Here is a 16813-nt window from a genome sequence, read left to right as displayed (position 1 = left end):
TTATGGGGCTCAATCTCTTCTTGTACACATAGCAGAAGCTATAGGAATTAGAGCCAATAATCCAAGCCTTTGTGTTCATAAGAAAATTGTAACACTCTTATCTCTCCCTTAGCCTTAGTAAGTGATTTTATCTATTATTTTTCATACTACTTGTTCGTTTGTTTATTTTCTCACCCTCCCACCCTTTTATTTTCTCAAATATACGCTTCACTGTTGAATTATCTGAACACTTCTTAAGAAGAAGGTATATTCGACCTTTCAATAGCTTCAAGGTAAACTAAAGAGACTGAAAGTTTCATCGGTTTCGCTCACATTAAGAATGACTCGAAGATCAAAACTCGACTACAGAGATTGGTTGAATTAAAAATAACACAATCTTTGAATACTCTATCCTCTCCCCGTCAAAAATTGAAGTATATGTTAATAAAATGAAGAAAACTCCACTATTGTTGGAGAAAAAACTTGTAACAAAAGCGAAATATAACACTTCAGAAAAAGCTAGTATTTTGATTGTCTTTGTTTTACAAAACGTGATATCCTCACATACGGTTAAAAATATGCTTGTAATCAATAATACATCAACATTCCTCATTAATAATTCTCAAATCATGTTGTTAGGTACGACTAGTAACAGAATAAGGACATATTTCGGTAGTCCAGTTCTTTTCAAATTTTGAAAGCAAGATTATTATTGTATGTATCAATCGATCCTTTAGGAAAATTGTTAACCTATTGTTTATTTACTTACTGATAATACACAATAAAATTTTGATTTAAGAAGAGAAATTAATCACTCGCTGGTAAAAATTAATTTTCTATATAACCATGGAGTTCAGTCTTTTTTAGTAAAATTAGGTACTATCCGTTGTTATAGTTACCAAAAATTGTTATTAAACGCTTTAACCAACCGGATTACAGATATGAAGCAATAAACAGGTGAGAATGTGCCTCAATGTTGGTATATATATAGTAGGAGAAGTTCAGTGAAACAAAATCCAAAGCTTATATTATCATCTTAAAATCAAGAACTTTGAAGGCAAATGGAAAATATACCTAAAAATCCAAAAACCACCTTTTTCTTATTCGAACTGCTGTCAACAATTTGTTCAATGTTAATAATAATTGCCATTGTGACCTGTGAATTATACACATATAATATAAGAATTGTCCCACTGACATTTTATGCAGGTTACTGGACAAGTCCATTTATCCTATTTACTGCCGTAATTTATTCGATTGAAAAAAGCAGACACGATGGGAAATTTTACAAACTAGCCATATCCTTCGCTTTATTTAGCTTGCTTGTATGCTTGATTGGTATTATGCTTTCGTTATTTACAATATATTGGATTATTGACATTATAGATGCACAAGTTTATTATGAATATCGGGTAGAAATCATTGTTCAAACTGCGTTGCTTATTTTAGCTAGTGGAATATGTTTAATGGACATTTTCTCATTGACATGTTGTTGCTGTTTAAATATTTCAACTGTACCAAAAGACATAATTATTGACCAAAATAATTTGGGAATTCATTCGAAAAATGAACAACAATTACCAGCTCAAGTTACTAATATCACGGGTCCTTTACAGTTACCTTCTTACCCTCAAGGATATCAAGTAAATCAAGGTTATGGTCAGAATTACAGTCAACTTAATAACTTCCCACCACCTTATAGTTAATTGCAGGAACCTTAAAATAGATATACTCAGTAATAAATATGCTTACTGTAAAATACAGATTTCACGTGAAATCGTTTTAAAAATTAATACATGTATCGTCAATACTGACTACAAACTTGCACCTCAACATTTAGTACAAAAGAAATTCTCACTCATTTTAATAGCTTGTTAAGCCAAACACTTATTTTCTTTCAGATTCTGGTTTCATTTACATAAAAATATCTAGTTCCGACTAAAATGAAACGATTTATGAAGAAAAAATACTGCACAGACTTGTGTTTGACAGATCTCCGTTCTACATAATTTCACTGCAACCTGTTGCAAGTTAACTAAACCGAATGTAACTTAAGTAACCCACAACAAATCCACCCACATCCTTCAAGAGATGCCGGCACTGTCATCCATTCCAAACGGACTTAGTTTCGGGACAAATTGAATGACTGAAAACCAGACACCCTAAGCACTAGAACATTACCAACCATCGTCGGTTTCTCGAATATTCTTGGTGTATCGATAATGACAACTTAAGTTAGTAATGACAGTGATGCTTTTTCTTTCTGCAGATGACTTGATTGACCGGATCTCTTTGAATTGTCGGATTTGTTTTATTACAAGACGTTTACTATGCATACAACAGTTACAGTTACGATGCAGACGTCTCAATTTTGTATGTTTCAGGTCTCAACTTTCAGACCGATTATTATTAACACCAAACACTTCCCATTTTCTTAACTGACTTATAAATACGACAGTGAACTATCAGAAAGAAGCAAAAACGCATTTAAGTAACATAGTTATGTTCGCCAGCCAAAACAGCTATTCAACTAATATCGCGAAATGTATTCACATAGTATATTATTAACTAATTAATGTCAATTACTGAAAACCATATGCATTCAAATTTAACCGTTGACCAGATATTTAAGATGACATATACCTCAATATCAGTTTTGGTCCGCTGTTAATCAGTGGTTGGTGCATGATTAGAACTTCACTCGCAAACTACTTCTTCCCTGGGTCTAGTAATATCAGTCTACGTCCCGTTGTGACAAGTAACAGATTTTTCATAGTCATAACAACTAGCCATACAGTTAGCAGTTCTAGCACTTGAAAAAGTTACAACACAAATAGTTAAATCACTTTCGAGATATTACTACTCAACGGCACAATGGGCTATTTTATTTATTACTTTGTGCTTAACTACTAGGGTCGTAATAAAGGTTTCAGTTTGCAATTTATCTTAAACAAATATGTGACCTTCACTGTGAATTGCAGCACTTAGGTTCGTATGATCAACTATAGGCTTGAAAAAAAGTAGCCATTTAATTGGAAATTTCTATCGACCAAAATTAACTAAGTGAGGGCCTCAACTTCATGTACTTGATTACAAGCCACAATATGTGTCCATAATCCAAATTAGACGAAAAGTACGTAGTACTTGAGGATGTCGAACAGAAACTGTAAACCGGATTACATCCAAAAGTTATCGTAACAAGTTACATGTTTTGTGAATCATCTTCGTCAAGCTTCCTAACAACATTCTAGTACATATATAAGAACTCTCGTCTAAATTAGAGCGAACAGTTTCACAGTATTTGAGCGCCGAGTTGATGTAAGACATTAAATAGGAATAATATATTTTAGTAAGTGCTATGAAACTACAAAATATACTCATTATTCGGCAGAAGAAAACTAATTGCCGAGATTTTTTGACCGAGGAGTGTATTTAATCTTATTAAGACTCACGGTTAGCCTTATTGATATACTTTGATGCATAGGTTTAGTGCGTATATTTTTTCCCTATGACCTATTTTTAAACAAAATCTACCCGTGTAACCAACTGAAGTTTACTTTCGTTTATAGCAAATAATTCGCAAAAATTGGCCTTAAATAATTTACGTTTCATGGAAATAATACGTGTGGCATCAAAATAATGACATTAGAAAGATAACGAAAACTGAATAAATAAGTTTTATACATTAGCGCGTGGGTTTAAAAGAGTTACAAAGAAGAATCTAGTCTAGCAGCGTGTGTTCGAATTTTTCCGAAAATTTTGTTCGGCGGAGCACCTAATATCAGATCACATATTGCACGTCGGGCCACTGCTATACGGTCATTGCTTCCTAGAATATGGATGGTTTCATCGGCAACAACTATGCGAGTCCGTGTAGCGTTTTCAATGCACATACGAATACGACCTTTAGCGCCACAAATACGCCCCACTGCTCGAGCCATGTGATCACCCTGAAAAACAATCATCAGAAATCGTATTAGAAATGATATCAGTCAAACAGTATCGTGTGACATATGCAAGATTAAAACACAGTTTTGGTTCAGCACTTCAGTAAATTTGTCATGAGCTGATTTCGGACTCTAACCTGATATTTTTTCAGCCGGATGGTATTTATTACTCAGTGTCTGAAACTGTATGTGGTTTCTCTGCTTACTTTGATTTGGGTATCCAAGGTTAATCACTATCCGTTGCATAGAATAATAGTTCAAAACCGAGCATACCAACTCATACATCGCAAATGAGTTGCATAATCAACGTTTTGAAACTATAAATTACCACAGACCAGATTTAAAGTTCAAATGAAACGTTTTTTTGACCCAATTATAGACCATAATTTGTGGGTGAAGTTTTATCATCGATGGATAAAAAATTTTTAATAGTCTTCTTAAAGACTTTGACTTGCATTTGGACTTCTTCGTTTACACAAACTATAAACATTTTGGCCCCTAAAAGTTAAGAGGAGTTTCTTGTGCAAGGATTTATTAAAGGCTAGTGAAGTTTACTTATGCAAAGTGATAAACATAATAAAAACAAGGATATCCACTTGAGTTTCGATAAGTGGGAGAATAAACTTGTGTGGCTCGGAAAGTTCGACAAGATTTTCATTGACAATGGAAAAATAAATGATGAAATTTCAACTAGAATGTTAATCTGGGCTGATAGTCGCCACGTTCTCATCTACGATGACGTCGCAATCAACATAAAACCTCCGACTACGTGTCACATCGGGTCGGTAAAGCAGAGCAACACAGGGATGGAAATAACAGGATAGATAACGTGTTGGCCGTGTTTAACGGTATTAATAACATGCGAAGACTACTTTGCATCAACAAAACGGTCATAAATGAAAAAATAGTTATTGGTACTTTCGGATTATCTTATGTACGTAGTTACGCACAAATTGGTCGGTGTTTATCTAAACTGATACAATATACATAGATCAAAGTAACGATGACAACATAAGGAAAAATAATGTGACGGACTTTAAAGATACTGAGAGAATTCAAGACATTTCTAAATAGCTGGCTTTGTTAATACGACCATTCTACTCTGAAACGTGGACGTAGCTGCCATCCTGATGTGGAAGTCGAGCATGCTTATAGTCATGACTGCCGAGTTATATTGGCTGAAACATATGTTCCTTAAGGTCCTACCAAACCATGAAGGTCGGTTGCAGAATGACAAGACTAAAATTAACAACCTAGTGTCCAAAGGCAAGGTTGCGCTAACGAATGTAGAAGGGTGCTAGGGCAGTAAGGTGTTCTCCTCAGACAACAGTTCCGAGCGCTTTCTCCTCAAAACGGAAGGAAAACGTCAAACATTAAAATGTCGCACTGTCTTTTTTTCGGCATTCCCATCTCCCGTGATAACAACTTTCGAAGTACGGAATACATCGCAAACCTTACGTGGGAACGCCGTGCAGCACCGGCCCTTTGCAGTTGTCCTCTGGGCTACCGAACAAGTACGGGGAGGGTACTATGTATATGTGGCAAATCGACCAGTGAGCCGCAAAACCAAAGTGTAGCATCAGTCCATGAAATCGTTGGCAATTGAATTGAGCCCTACTGACCGGTGTAGAGTGCCTTATTGGGATCAACGTAGTTAGGGTTATGAATGGTTAGAGGCTGTGAATGACATGGTCCAGAACCGTTTGGAACGACACAGGTGAATCCACATTTTAACTCACCTAAGATCTTAAGTGTCTGGATTGCTCACAACTATTTTGCTTCAATAATATATATTCCTTGTCTTCGGGTAGATCCTAGCTCTCTAAATTTCATATGATCTTATTTAATTCTTTCTAGTTGTTTTCAATGACTAATATCCTCCATGAACACTAAAACTGTTACTTTATTTTCTACTCTGTGATTCTCTTGGACAATTACATGTCTGTGCCAAAGGGGTATGGCCATTTGAAAAAAAACTGTGCACACATACGAGGTTTCGCGTTGACTATGAATGATATTCCGAAGCGTTTTGATGGTGAGAACGAAGTATCTACGTAAGTAAAGAAACCAGAATCATACTGTTTCGTTTATGTGCGGAAGTGATTAGATACATTTTCTCGCCTACAACGTCGAACTCATGCACATTACAATTGACTCAGTGACAGTGGAAGGTTAGACAAATGGGAAGAAAGTGAATTACAACTAGATTAACTGTTTATCATACGACTGTAGTCTGATGATAATTGCGTCCAGATTAGTGTAACTAGAGGCATCTGACAGTTGAGGTCAGAAGGGTAAGATTTCACTGCACGACAACGAAGTCAAAAAAATCCCTATTGCTCATTACAGGAATTGTAAGAGAATAGTTAACCATGAATACAGGACTCAAGAACAGTTATTCGTATTTATGTTGGTGGATGAGAAACGTTAACTCACTTTGAGTGTTTGTTTTACATCCATTATGTGGAATGAATTGACGTAGATACCGTCTATTCTTACCACAGCTAATGCATCTTCATACTTAAATCCTTTCAGAAAAGCGTTTACAAAGTCAAAACCTTTCTGTAAGTGCTGGGCATCTCTTGTTTCTGAAGATGATTTGATAAATACTTTCCATGATTTCTTATCTGTTTTCATGCACACCATAAGTTTGAGCTGCTTTGTTAACACCTACTAGGAACTTTAGTCAGCATGCATATTCGTACCTCAACAATCGAAGGCCATGAATTTCGAATTGGTGTTCTGCGGTTTTTGGGGACAATTAAAGTCCTAATCTCATCACTTTTGTTCTCTACAGTTGTCATGTGCAGATTTTCAAACTGAGCGCCTGAGGTCGTTAAACATTGAAGATTACAAGCCGTCAAATGAGTGTGGATAAAATCTATCACCACGTTAATCATCCCTCCTGAAACCTCGTTGCTAGAACCATTCTTGCATAAATTCATTCTTAATCGAACCGTGCAAAATAAAATTATTTGATGATGTCTTTCTAAAGGGGGTGGTTTCAAATGGTTCAAATGGTTGAGGACGGAATAGAAGAAGCTTTCGCTTAACGGGCTTCCGTGTCTAGTAGCAGTGGATCGCCAATACCTCCAGGCAAAAACCTAGGTACATGAACGATAATAGAGGCAAAAAAAGAATTTGGTAAATCATAATATGTTATCCTTAGTCCTTAAGAATAAGTCAAGTTTCCTCTTAAAGGACTCCTGGGAGGTCGCTTGGACTAGCTCAGTCGGCAGCGAATTCCAGCACTTGACAACTCTAACGGAGTAGAAGTTGTGTCTGCAGTCTGTTCTGCTATATAGGGTCTCCAATTTCTGGGTGTTACCTCTTAGGTTAGTGTTATGACTAAGTTTAAGAAGATGTTTAAGGGGATGACCAGAAGTATCAAGGATACTGTAAGTCATAAGAAGGTCGCCTCTAAGACGCCTGTACTCTAACGGGTAAAGGTTAAGTGATTGGAGGCGCTCTTCGTAAGGTTTGAATTTGAGTCGCCGAACTGATTTCGTGGCTCGACGTTGTATACGTTCCAGAGTGTCCTTATCCTTTTGGAGGGAGGGAGGAAATACTATGTTTCCGTACTCTAAATGGGGACGAATAAAACTGTTGAAGATTATGTGGAAGGTTCTACCGTCAAACTGGCCAAAAATGCGCTTCAATGTTACCAGTGCAAGGTTTGCTTGAGAGGCGTTTTTGTCACAGTTCGCATACGATTTCAGGTCATAGGGTACCAACACTCCTAAATCTTATTCGACTTGGGAAACTTCTAGAGGGGAGTTACCTAAGTTATAACTATGGTCTGCAACATGTCTCAGATGGACTACTTTGCACTTTGAAGTGTTGAAGGTAAGTCCGTTGTCGTCTGCCCAACTTTGAAGTCGGGTCAGATCCTCCTGAAGAACTAGTATATCATTATGATTACGTATCTCTCTCCAAAGTTTCACATCACCAGCAAAAAGCAATAAGTCAGATGAGACTTGTTGAGGAAGATCGTTAATGTAAATCAAGAAGAGAAGAGGTCCTAGTATTGAGCCCTGGGGGACCCCACTAGGACATTCCATAGCCTGAGAGAGAGTGAAGTTAACCCTGACCTTGAAGTGTCGGTTTTCGGAATATGAAGAGGGCCAATCAATCAAAGGGAGTTTTATACCCAATCGCCTAAGCTTCTTGGTAAGACATATATGGTTGACCCTATCAAAAGCTTTTGAGAAGTCCAAGTAGATGACGTCAACCATTCCCTTGCGATCAAGGATGGTTGTCCATCTATCCGCCGCAGTCAGCAGGTTGGTCATACAAGAATGACCTTTTCTGAAACCATGCTGTTGAGGTGAGAAGAACTTTGATGATAATAAGTATTCTAATATACCGTCGTATATTAGAGATTCCATGATTTCGGAAGGTATGGAGAGAAGGGCCACTGGTCGGTAGCTTGAGGGTTCACTGCGTCGACCTCCTTTGAAAATTGGTGTGATGTGGGCCAGCTTCCAAATTTCCGGTAGTTTGCCTCTGCTTAGCGAGTGTGCAAACATCACGCTAAGTGGTGTCGCCAGGATTGAAGCTGCTTCCCTCAAAACAGCGGAATGAACCATATCCGGATCAGGAGAAGTGTCTTTTCTTGGTTGCTGCAGTTTACGGAGCACCAGGTCAGCACTCAGGTCCACTTCGGAAAGTCCTGTACAGGTGCAGGTGAAGCTTTCGTCAGTATAGTTGATGTGGGTCAGCTGGAATGTCTGGGAGTATTGTTCAGCCAAAAGGTTGGCGGCATCACCGTCGTTATTGGTCGGGCCATTGGGACCAAGCAGTTGGGAAACTCCAGTTTATCAAGTTAAATTGTTATTGATGACAACGGTTGGCTGAAACCTGGCAATTCAGTTCCGATAAATGAAATTTAACATAGAGTCACTCTTCTGGACTGTGAGCCACGCAGTTAAATATCTGACTCATATATGGTATGTGTTACTTCACACACATAGAAATTGCAACTAATGTATAACCTAAAACTTTAATATATTGATTTTTGTTTTATTTAAGCTGGCTGCGACTTTAAAACTGTATCCGTGTTCTTGAACAGTATTGTGCAGAATGAGAACGTTAGGGTTATTTTTGTACGACATGTAGAAATATGATTTCAGGAAGTACAATGCAGTTGCCGACAGCTGTTTAAAAATAGTAACTTTGTACAGGTTTAGCATTGATAATAACCCCGTACTTATGTATTCATGTTGCCTCTCATGGATGAACATGGGCCAACGAACAGCATTCTTCATCGAACTCCACCCTGGGAAATCTTTTCCAGTGGTTTCCAGTCGCTATTCATTATTTTCATGTCTGCTTCCTATTCCCGACACAATGTGTTCTTTGATTTCCATCTTTTCCCTTCCCCCTGAGATTGCAAGTTAGCGCTTGCCTCATAATGTAGTTTAATGATTTCCGCAACGTATATCCTATACACCTCCAGCGTCTTTTCCTAATTTCCTCTTCATCTATAAGCTGTTTTGTTTTCTTCCATAGCAGGCTGTTGCTGATGGTCTCCGGTCAACAGACATTGACTATCTTACATAGACAATTTTTTACAAATACATATACTTTCTTCATGGTGGTTGCGGTAGTTTTTCAAGTTTCATCTCCGTTCAGTAGGACTGTGTTGATGTTCGCATTGAAGATTCTGATTTTGGTGTTGTCTGACAGTTGTTTTGAGTTACATATGTTCTTCGGTTGTAGAAATCCTTCCCCAAGATTTGCTAATCCTTTTCATGACATCTGCATCAGATCCTCCCCTTTTATCAACGATTCTATCTAGGTGCGTAAACGTTTCAACCTCCACAGCTTCTCCATCAAGTGTGATTGGGTCGGTGTCTCTCGTGCTGTATTTTAGAATCTTGCTTCCTCCTTTGTGTATGTGGGGGCCTACTGATTTATAGACTTATGCTACACTGACTGTCTTGACCTGCATTTGTTGGTGTGTATGGGTACAAGAGCTAGGCCATCTGAGAAGTCCAAATCATCTAATTGCATCAAAGCCGTCCCCTTAGATGTGGAGGTCTCCATAATCCAGTTAACCAGCAGAAGAAAGAGAAAGGGTGGAAGTAAGCAGCCTTTTCTGACTCCGGTCATCACTTGGAATGCGTCTGTCAGCCGCCCTCCACGCAGCACTTTGTACTGTAGTCCGTCCTATGAATTCTGGATGATGTTGACGATTTTCTCAGGTACACCACAGTGTCAAAGAAGGTTCCATGAGGTCCTCTTATCCACACTGTCTAACACTTTCTCATAATCAAGGGAATTAACGTATAGTGAGGAATTCCATTTTGTTGATTGGTCAAAAATGATGCAAAGTGTTGCTATTTGATCTATGCACGACCAACTCTTACAAAATCTGGCCTACAATAATAACCCCACTGGCTTTTATTGAACTCACTTTATCAGGCATCAAACTCATATTTTCTCAATATATGTATGAGATGCTTCTCACTAATTAAACAGTTGTCTACGCAAAATACTCAGCATTCACTGGCCGGATACTATCAGCAACAGCGTTTTGTGGGAGAGGACAAACCAGCTTCCAGCTGAAGAGGAAATTAGGAAAAGACGTTGGAAGTGGATCGGACATACGTTGAGGAAATTACCAAACTGCATCACGAGGCAAGCCATAACTTGGAATCCTGAAGGTAAGTGGAAAAGAGGAAGGTCGAAGAACACATTACTCCGGGAAATAGAAGCATATATGAAAAGGATGAATGTTAACTGGAAAGAACTGGAAAGGATTGCTTGGGACAGGGTTGGATGGAGAACAGAAGAAATGCTACATTTTCATGGTCACATAAATCATTTGAAGGTTAAGTGGTAGGTCTTAGTCTCAAACGTCTCACAAATTCTGTTTAAAATCATCAGTGCGAGGTTTACTCTCAAATCATTCTTTGTTCCAGTTATTGCTGCGCTTCAGATCAAGGGCATTGATTCTTTTCAACTTTATATTCTTCCGGAGATGTACCACTTTGTACTTTGGAGTATGATAAGTGAGTCGGTTGTTTTCTCTGCTCTCCGAAGTTGGACCAGATAATCCCGGAGTTTTAGCTTATTACCCTGGTAGCAAATTTCTCCCAAAAATTTAACATCGCAGACTATACTTGCTGAGGAGGGTCAGTGATACGAATTGAAAGGAGATGAGGTTCCACTACTAAACCTTCAGGGACCTCATAAGCACATTCGTTGACGAGGGAAAATCTTAAGTCAATACTGGTCCTAAGAAGCTGACTGTCTAAATATGACCTAAACTAGTCTATAAATCATTACTTAATACCTATTGTTTGATCTTGTCGACAACACACATGTTATTGGTCTTATCAAACTCTCTGGAAAATAGAGGTTTATGAAATTCACATTCACCTTGCATTCGAGGAAATTGGTTCATATGCCAATCGCAATTACAGATCGGTGATCTGAAAGTGAGGTTTACCCAAACTGTGTTGTTGGAGTGTCAAGAATTTTATGGGTAACATGTAATCAAGTTGATCGTCTCATAACAATGTTTCTATAAACTTTAGGGGCACAAGGATATGTTCATTGCGTCTATCTCCTTTGAAAATTGCCGTTACGTGAGTTGGCTTACAGTTGTCTGGGACCACACCCCAGCCTAGCGAATTTGAGGTCACTTCGGTAAGTGCCGCTACCAAGATCAAACCTACTTCTATCTGTGTAGCAGAGTAAAAGACGTTTGGCACAGGAGACTCATATCTACCTAGATTCTGTGGTCTCGGTCGCACCTGCCCGGAGCTTAGATTCACTCACAAAACTCCTCTTAAGTTTTAGCTAGAGCCATCATCAACGTGAGTTCTATGCAATAGCTGAAATGTCTGGGGATGCCACAATACCTGGAGCTCTATGCCGTCCTAATCATTTCTCGTTCAACTTTTAGGACAAAAAACTAAGATACTCCGTCTTTGGCCTGTAGAAAATAGACTGTGCGACGAAATAATGTTGTCGAACTGGAAATAAATCTATCAATCAACCTTACCTGGTGGTAACGTCCACCTCTGCTAGCATTTCCGCGTATAAACTCCTTTTTAGTAAGGGTCGCCTGCATGCGTTAAAACAACTGGTCTGTCCTTATCTATCCCAGTAGTATCTTTCGATTTTTAGTACTCGTAGAGCAGGACTCCTTATATCCTAAGGTCACTTATAAATTTAAGGGATCAGTCGCTGGACTGAATGGTCTGCAGAACGTAAGACAGTTTGCCACATGAAATACCCGGTGAACTCGCGTCAAACTAAAGGTAGGTGTTTTGTGCCTGAAGGTAACGCTTGCTTTATTGATAGAAAACAGGCTAGTAATGAATAGGTCTTCATTTATATCGCCGGACATTCACAATGGAGCAGGTGGTTACCGGTTCAAACACACAAAGCTTTTCAACACTCAGTATAAGATAGTAGGTAACATGATGCCTATATGAAATAAGGAAGTGAGTGAATACTTGCGCTCTACTGTTTTGACATATACTTAGTTGTTTGAGGTCAACTCTTAACCAATCAACCCAAGTTGTTACGGTATCATTACCAAGTTTTGATTTGATAAATTTGAAAATTTTGAATAAATTGAGCACTGAGTAGATTGTTACAAGTTGTTACATTAGCTTCCTCCTAGAATGGACTTCCGCAAGAACATCTGTTCGATCAACCTATGTATTAAGATCACCTAAGTTCTGTTTTCTCAGCCCAAGGGAGAATATCTGAGAAAGTGTCGCAAGCGGGTTATCCAACACCATGTTGATGAGGTACGATTTTCCTATGCTCTGTCCGGCTATCAGGTGTTTACTCACCTGCCTCCTGAGTCTCCCTTAAGCAAAAAGTAAAGAGTCTATCTCAAAAGCAATAATGAAAATCAGTCAAACCTGAACAACCGCTCCACTGCCTGTATAAAATAATAGGGTAAAAAAGTAAATGCACGAATATGATTCAAAATTTTGCGGTTCCATGTAAGTCTTTGGCTTCCAGAATGAATTGGCATTCTGGAAGAAAATAGACACGGGGTAGAAATCTTGCGTACGAGAAGGTATGAAAAAAAGAAAATTATCTCTTTTAAAATTAATATACGTAGGTGAGTGAATTTGCCGGAAGTTGAGCTCCTCACCAAACTCGATCAAATGTATGACCTTGAGTCTATGATGACCGCCTTTTATAACCAGGTTCGTAGCCGCGGGTGCACAAGAGTAGAAGAAGAAAATTGCAAAAAGTACGATGGTCGGATATGTTTTTTATGTCAGTGACTATTCGCCGGATTGATGTACGTATGCGTGTTATATTGAAGCTATATCTCCCCAAGCCACCTAGGTTACGAATTGGTCAGCACCTTACAAGTGTCGCAGTTCTATTAGTCATAAGTATTATGAATAGTTGACCAGTGTAAAAAAATGCACTCAAATCTGCTATAGACCGTTGTGGTCTATTGGTTAAGCTTGAAGCCTAGTATTCAGAAGGACAGAGGTTCGAGTGCGTGCAGGGTCGGCGTTTTTGTTCACAGAACTCACATTCATATGATGTTCTATGATCGTAAGTCGCTCAGACATGAAGAAAAACAATGCTTATACGAAACGAGGAAGTGAATAAATACTTAAGCTCTACTGTTTTGACATACAATTAGTTGTTTAAGGTCAACTCTTAACTGATCAACCTGATGTGTTACAGGCTTTCTAGTTTATTTGCTGTAGATTTTTGTTTAAACTGGCAAAAATAAACGTTCAACATTTCAACGCTTGTTGCTTGCAGGATGTTTTAATTCAGTTTTGCAGATTAGATTGAAGTCTGTAGAGCTAAGAACTCTTTCCAGTGGAGCTACGATTGAGAGGTTTAATTATTCCTCTACGAAGATAAAGTCTAAGAGCGATGACTCCTGGTTCCCTCTCCATCGTGGTTCTTCAGTGATGTCAAAGAAGTAGACTACAGTGAATTGGGCCCCTTTATTTTGTATGTTTCCTCTCCACTCCTACGTTTTGGTATTCAATGGTCTATCACTGCCTAAGTTTCATTTTACGTCAGATTCTGATGGCTGTCATACCATATAATACCCTACAAAAAGACAGTCGTCTTGTCTCTTACTTTCTGTCTATCTTTAACACTACTATATAAATACTTGACGCATGTTGTCACTAGGTTTATCTCTGTGGCTTTAAATACTCTGGCCCCGGACAAATTAAAAAGGTGTAAATTATTTGTGTATGTTAGGAAGTAATTTGATCTTAAATTAATTAGACCGGTTTGTCCCTCAATTAACGCTTTGGAAACAAGGAACACCGGGAAATATTTTGCCGAAAAGTATAGAGTAGAAAAGCCCACATGGTATTATATTAATTACTAAATTACATGTCACGGTCCAAAAAGGCGTTTCGTAACATTTCTTGGAGAATAATAGGAATGTGCGAAAAAATTCAAGTCGCTGAATACTGTCGAAGCTCAATTTCAGAGTCGATAACAGAAACACATTTATAGTGAAATGTATATTCAACTACTTTCGTAACGACGAAATATAGGCCGAATTTTTCTTTATTTGCGAAACTTTGTACGTGATCACATTTATATTCAATACTATTGCTTCTATATATCAATGGCAAGGAAACAGATATAATTGTTTGGTTGCACATACACTACCGCTATTGTTGAAAAATTAACGCTATTTCCTCCGTCATTTCTATTGCTTCTTTGTTCACGGCCTTTGATTAGAGATCATAACATTATTACAACATCCTTTTAGCTCATTCTACATTAAGTTGGAGTTTTGGTCCGGATCACTGGTAGATAATAATATTTGATTCGATCTTTCTCATTACACCGTTGGTGCCACCACGTGTAAAAGTAACCTCTGTTTATCAGGTGAACTCATCTTGGGTTGTTATATCAGAAGCAGTTTACAAGTAACGTTCACTTCGCAACAACCATAATCAATTTGTTATTTAGTATAATATTTATATTGTAACTGTTACCGTTTTGCTTTACTTATAGACAGACACTTTGGTTTACATTGTTGATTATTTTTGGCATATCATTGGTAACTTTGTGTATTGTTACATCTTGAATAGGCTCTTTTGCTGGGATCCACAACAAAATATCGTCCACGTAGGCCTAAATTGTGTGTAAACCTAAGGGAACCGGTAAATAAATAATCTTAGAAACTCCTACTTACATACATGGTTCAGAGAACAAAGAGGGTTTTTCGATCCTAGGGCTGAACATTTATGTATTACAGTATTCATAATGGAAGGTGAGGACTCTAATATAGCCTTGTTATTGTCGGACCATCTTAGTAACACATTCATCAAGGGCACAATTTTCTCAAGAGTCGAAAAATCGTGCTCATAACCCTCCCGATACCAAGACTTCTCAGAACAAAACTAATAGATAAACTTGATGCAAGTGAAACACTAGGAACAGATAATGTGCAAATTAAGCTCCGACAGAGGAGCTCCGCCTGCTGTCTTCATAGGTTACCGCTGATACCAGGCAGGATGAAGGAGAAAAGTTGAGAGATGAGGTTAGGAACCTTAAATATCAAAAAAATGAATAGCAGCTGCAAACAACTGAAAAGGATTGTCCATGACATAGTTGAGTGTGGAATGCAGGCGGGCGGTCTATGCTCCGTCGAGAGGGTTAACAGTCATATGTAAGTGAGTAAGGTACAGACTGACGAGGATATGTAACTATAAAAAGGGTATAATTCAACCAACAACACCAGTAGTGACAGATATATGAACGCGTACAACATAACCCATATATTTGGAATTTATATTTCCTGATCCCTTGATGCATGTAAATAAAGCAAGAACAAGGTTTGAGTAAGAGCAAAAGAACACTCACTAACGAAGTTAACCCTGGTTTTATGTTGAGTAGGTGACTTAACTTTCACTCGTTTGTCAAAAAATGTTCCCTCTCACCAACTCTTTTTATCGTTTACAACTTCATCTACTCCTTTTTGTGCTCTCATCTCCAGCATATAAATGTTAAGAAACCCTAACTCCTACGTTAAACATTGTTTTCTCTCCTTATTCCCTATGTCGTTTTGAACCGAACTTCATTGACTACTGTATGGAAAACTTTCCATAAAAATACTACTGATGTAGATTTAGACCGTTTGCAATTACTGAAACACCTTGGGATACAATGAACTTATGTCATTCTGAAAACATTGTTCTCGCATTATTTAAAAATTAGAAATGAACATTTGCCATGCATTTTGTTTGATTTTAAACTTGCCCAAAGGAATGGCTTTTTTAGAGGTATTATAACGTAAACCTATGATGTTCTTCGACAAATTTGCATTATGTAGGAAAATTATACACATTTGCTGTGTATATAATTACATACTGATAATTAAAAACAGATGGGTTCAATATGCTTGCTAGTTATTCTCAGAAACGTCCGATTCATATTCTAACGGTCATATATGAATCAGTGTGCAAATCAAAGAGAACTGTGAGCGCAAAGTCAAACGAATTGTACCTGAAACTAGCCAGGGACGGGATAACTTAAAAAGAAAGCACTATTAAGTGGGAACTCCCACACGCATATTTGGCATATTAGTTGATCTCAATTACTGAGCCTAATAAATGCATATCTTGGTCTATTTAAATTTGTTAGTTTTTTAGGAATTTCCAACAAGTAAATGTTGGAATAAATTGATCATAAACTTTTCCAATTTTCTACGGCCTTATTATCGATTAAACCGACAAAAATCTTGGTCACATTGTGTTAGTTATGTAAACTGTAAATGATTAAACCATTGTTAATTGGTTTGGAACGTTTTTTAGTATCCATGATTCATTTGTGTATGCGACTGTATGTACTCTCTAAAATTCCCTAAAAAATCACGTTCTGATTGAAAAATATCTCGCCTAAATATA

The 16813-nt window shown here is 37.8% G+C and overlaps 2 protein-coding genes across 3 annotated transcripts; one reads left to right on the top strand and one right to left on the bottom strand.

Moving 5' to 3' along the window:
* Positions 1-1322: 1322 nt before the first annotated feature.
* Positions 1323-1685, top strand: Smp_161770 (hypothetical protein; the record flags this gene model as incomplete). Its single annotated transcript, XM_018793807.1, has 1 exon — positions 1323-1685. One exon carries the CDS (start codon positions 1323-1325, stop codon positions 1683-1685), a length of 363 nt encoding a protein of 120 aa, XP_018648283.1.
* A 1959-nt stretch (positions 1686-3644) lies between these two features.
* Smp_073080.1 lies at positions 3645-6763 on the bottom strand (the record flags this gene model as incomplete). 2 transcript variants are annotated; one of them, XM_018793806.1, is made up of 3 exons in its annotated part: positions 6632-6763; positions 6363-6599; positions 3645-3929 (listed from the first exon to the last, which is right to left on the bottom strand). In XM_018793806.1, the coding sequence occupies exons 2-3, from the start codon at positions 6570-6572 to the stop codon at positions 3687-3689; spliced, it is 453 nt and encodes a 150-aa protein (XP_018648282.1). In that variant the 5' UTR covers positions 6573-6599; positions 6632-6763. The 2 variants fall into 2 exon arrangements, with proteins under 2 accessions (XP_018648282.1, XP_018648281.1); XM_018793805.1 differs by having other exon boundaries at positions 3687-3929; positions 6363-6596.
* Between the last annotated feature and the right edge of the window lie 10050 nt (positions 6764-16813).

This window comes from Schistosoma mansoni, chromosome 1 (genome assembly GCF_000237925.1).
Source record: "Schistosoma mansoni strain Puerto Rico chromosome 1, complete genome".
Classification (NCBI taxonomy): domain Eukaryota; kingdom Metazoa; phylum Platyhelminthes; class Trematoda; order Strigeidida; family Schistosomatidae; genus Schistosoma; species Schistosoma mansoni.
Note: the sequence above shows the minus strand (reverse complement) of the source record. Positions and strands in the feature narration are given on the sequence as shown.